This window comes from Danio rerio, chromosome 1 (assembly GCF_052040795.2).
Source record: "Danio rerio strain M-AB ecotype USA chromosome 1, GRCz13ab, whole genome shotgun sequence".
Lineage (NCBI taxonomy): Eukaryota > Metazoa > Chordata > Actinopteri > Cypriniformes > Danionidae > Danio > Danio rerio.
Window position 1 is genome coordinate 2,182,501 of NC_141021.1, and position 3,915 is coordinate 2,186,415.

At 32.8% G+C, this 3,915-nt stretch overlaps 1 protein-coding gene across 1 annotated transcript in view; it reads right to left on the reverse strand.

Moving 5' to 3' along the window:
- Positions 1-151, reverse strand: part of smim11 (small integral membrane protein 11) — a 3,233-nt gene extending 3,082 nt beyond the window's left edge. The window contains exon 1 of the mRNA XM_087236624.1: positions 85-151. Within this exon, the coding sequence (XP_087092750.1) occupies positions 85-99 (15 nt within the window). The 5' untranslated portion in view covers positions 100-151. The remainder of the gene's footprint in view (positions 1-84) is intronic.
- Positions 152-3,915: the final 3,764 nt, after the last annotated feature.

Sequence of the window (3,915 nt, forward strand, 5' to 3'; positions counted from 1 at the left end):
TAGATAGATAGATAGATAGATAGATAGATACTGACATACAATGGTAATGAAGTATGTTTATACTCATTTCAGCATGCGTCTTACCTTCCAGTTGATCATGATGATTTATTTAGTATAATAAGCGTAAAGTAAATCAGTCCGATCCTGAACTGAACTCTTCTCTTCACTTCTTTCTTTTATTCGTCGCAAAATGACCTCTGGAGGCGTGTCGAAATCACAGAAACCGAATTAAAGAGTAGATCAGAAACTAGTGTAAAAATGGATGCTGAAGTGGGCGGGGCTAAGTGTCTCAATGCGTCACGTGACACATGAAACTGTTTTAAGCGGTGTGAGAAGTAGCTTGCATGTAAACCATTGCATAAGACGATTAACTGATTTTTATATGCAATCTCAACCATTTTAATTATTATTCGTTATAATAGTTTTTTAAATTGTATTATAGCTTTAATATTACAAAAACATTTTTCATTCATTCCAAATTATTGCAATTCCACCTATCTGGTAAAAAAAATATACATATATATATATATGTATATGTATGTGTGTGTATATGTATATATATATATATATATATATATATATATATATATATATATATATATATATATATATATATATATATATATATATATATATATATATATATACTTACAAAGCTCTTCACAACCTGGCACCCGATTACCTCTCTGATCTTCTTCACTGGTACACTCCTCGGTGATCACTGAGAGCTTCTACGGCTGAACTGTTGTCAGTTCCTAATTTTAAGATGAAGTCATTTGGTGGCAGGGCTTTTAGCTGCAGAGCACCACAGTTATGGAATTCCCTGCCGTTAGATATTTGTCAGGTGGACTCTATCCCTAAATAGGTGAACAGGTAGACTCTATCTCCCTATCTCCCTCTATCTCTATATTTTAAATCCCAGGTTAAAACCGTTCTGTTCAGGATTGCTTTTAATGACTTTCTGGATTAATACTAAGTTTTATTACTTTTCTGTCTTGTTTTTATATTGTGCCTGTGACATACTTGAGTCTTTGAGTGCTCTTGAAAGGTGCCTATAAATAAAAGGTATTATTATTATTATTTTTATTATTATTATTATTATTAAAACACGTCTTAAGAAATAGCATTCTGCTATAAGGCGCCCTCTAGGAGAATAAACATGATACTGCATTTGGAATAATTATTAGCCGCAACATTTTGGTCGCATTTCTACTAATAACCAATCCAGTACCGCATCCAGGTCACGTAACAACCGCAAACAGCCAATCAGATAATCCTGCTTTAAAGAGACAGGCAAGTTCCAGAAGGTTGATGAACATTGGAGACGAGTTTGCATTAAATTTGCATTAAAACATTATACTTAATGCATAAATAAATGTAATAATACAGTTTAACAGGCTGGGAAAAAATGTATTACTAAAGATACTGGAGAGTTTACAGAAACTTATTTATGTTTATTTATCTTTAACAGAACAAATTTGTTCTTTTACAGAACAAATTCACTAAAATGCAATATAAAGACCAGCAAAGGTGTATTTGACGACATATTAAATACATAATTATTTATTATGTTGAAATCAGTCATCATATTTAACCTCAATAATTTTCTTTTAATGAACATTTAAACACATTTGCCAGCAAGATGATTATTCATTACTTATATATTATAATAATAACAAGGTAAAATTAGTTTCTTGTCCTCATTACATAAATGTATTGCTGTATTGTAAATATATGAAATGATGATAAAACATTATTTTACTAATATTTTCATATTTTTTAATTGAAATATTTAAAACTTTAGATTTAGATGAGGTTTTTTATGTGTTATGAATGTAATAATGGTATAACATCTGTTTGGCTTGTGCATACATCTCACTATCTGACATGGGTTGCTTATATAGGAAACACTGGGTTGTTTTAGAGGGTTGTTTTCAGCACTGCTCGGGAAGAAGATTTAAAACATTTTTCACCCGCTTTTAATACCATTCAACCTAACTTTCTTATAGAACGTCTTCATAATTTAAGTGTAAGTAGCTGGTTGATTGTATGGATCGGAAAACCGACCACAACGCGTCTGTGTTAATCATGTTATGTCTGACTGCTCTGTATTAAATATAGGGGTACCTCAGGGATCTGTATCATCACCTATTTTATTTTCTATGTATATTGATGAACTGCATTGCAATAACTACAATCTCACACTCATAAAATACGCTGATGATCTGGCATTGGTTTCCTGTCAGGAAGAAATGAATAGCTCCTTATATTTCAAACATATTAATAGTTTTAAAGATTGGTTTGACAGTTCATTACACCTAAATATTGGGAAAAAAAAAAAAAAAAAAAAACGTCTGGGGAGTCAAACAAGAGTAGTAGATACTAGACTCTTTAAAGCAGTCAACATAAACGGACAAATAGTAGAGCAGGTCTTACATTTTAAGTATTTAGGCACAATTATTGACAATAAACTGAATTTGGTAACGCTTTCTTTTACAACCCGCAAAGTACCGCGTAAGTACAGTGAAATTACAGTGTACTTTTCTGTACGTACTGTGTAAGTATAATGAACGTATGTGTAGGTATAAGGGAACAAACCGTAATGTTTGGGTAATAAGGGGGTAACAACCAGATGTTCATCACGAAAATTACCGCGTAAGTATAGTGAAATAACGGTGTACTTTTCTGTACGTATAGTGTAAGTATAAATAACGCTTACTTAGGTTTAAGGGAACAAACTGTAATGCTTGGGTAATAAGGGGGTAACAACCAGATATTCAGCATGAAAAGTACCGCGTAAGTACTGTGAAATAACGTTGTACTTTTCTTTAAACTGCAAAAGAACAAACCATAATGTATGCGTAATAGGGGAGTAACAATAAGATATTTATCAAGCAAAGATCCGCGTAAGTATATTACGTTTACGATGTACTTTTCTTCAAGTATTGTATACATATGAAGAATTATGCAAGGATGGTGACAACCTATTGCTATCTGCAAATGTACTGTACATGCACCTGCGTGAGTACATTAGTACTCTTATTCAGTGCTTGGGTTTTATACGGGGTGTTTAATGAATAAAAGGTTTACAACCTGTAAAATTATGAACCCTTATTGTATACTGTATGCATTTTAAATCTGCAATTCAATATAAAATATATTTCCATACAATACTTACCTTATGTTTACTCGTCGATCTCACCAAAGCCATCAATGTCTCCATAACTCACTATCAACAAATAACTTTGCATGATATAGGCCTACCGTCAGGGTTCAATGTAGATTAAAACAGGATCGCATCTTTACTGCTGTTTGCACAGGGGGGCTAACTGTTGCATTTCAGTAAATGTATAACTGATGCTTTATAGAAAAATCTAGTAATTTGGTCTTCAATCAATAAAAACTGCTGCTGTAGTTTACTCTGTTCTTAGTGTTCACGTATACACTAGTGTGGTAAAGTTCAGCTTCTTCCCTCTTTGTTCCCTGTAGTTAAAGGGTGAATACAGTATTTGTTCCCTCCTTGTTCCCTGTACTTACAGGGTAAATACCACATTTGAGGGTTGTAAATTAAAGTGAAGCATTGTTCCTCTCTTGTTCCCTGTACTTACAGGGTAAATACCACATTTGAGGGTTGTAAATTAAAGTGAAGCTTTGTTCCTCCCTTGTTACCTGTACTTACAGGGTAAATACCACATTTGAGGGTTGTAAATTAAAGTGAAGCATTGTTCCTCCCTTGTTCCCTGTACTTACAGGGTAAATACCACATTTGAGGGTTGTAAATTAAAGTGAAGCATTGTTCCTCCCTTGTTACCTGTAGTTAAAGGGTAAATACAACATTTGTTCCCCCCTTGTTCCCTTTAATTTACAATGTAAAATCTTGAAGGCAGTAAAATAAATATACAAACACACAATATA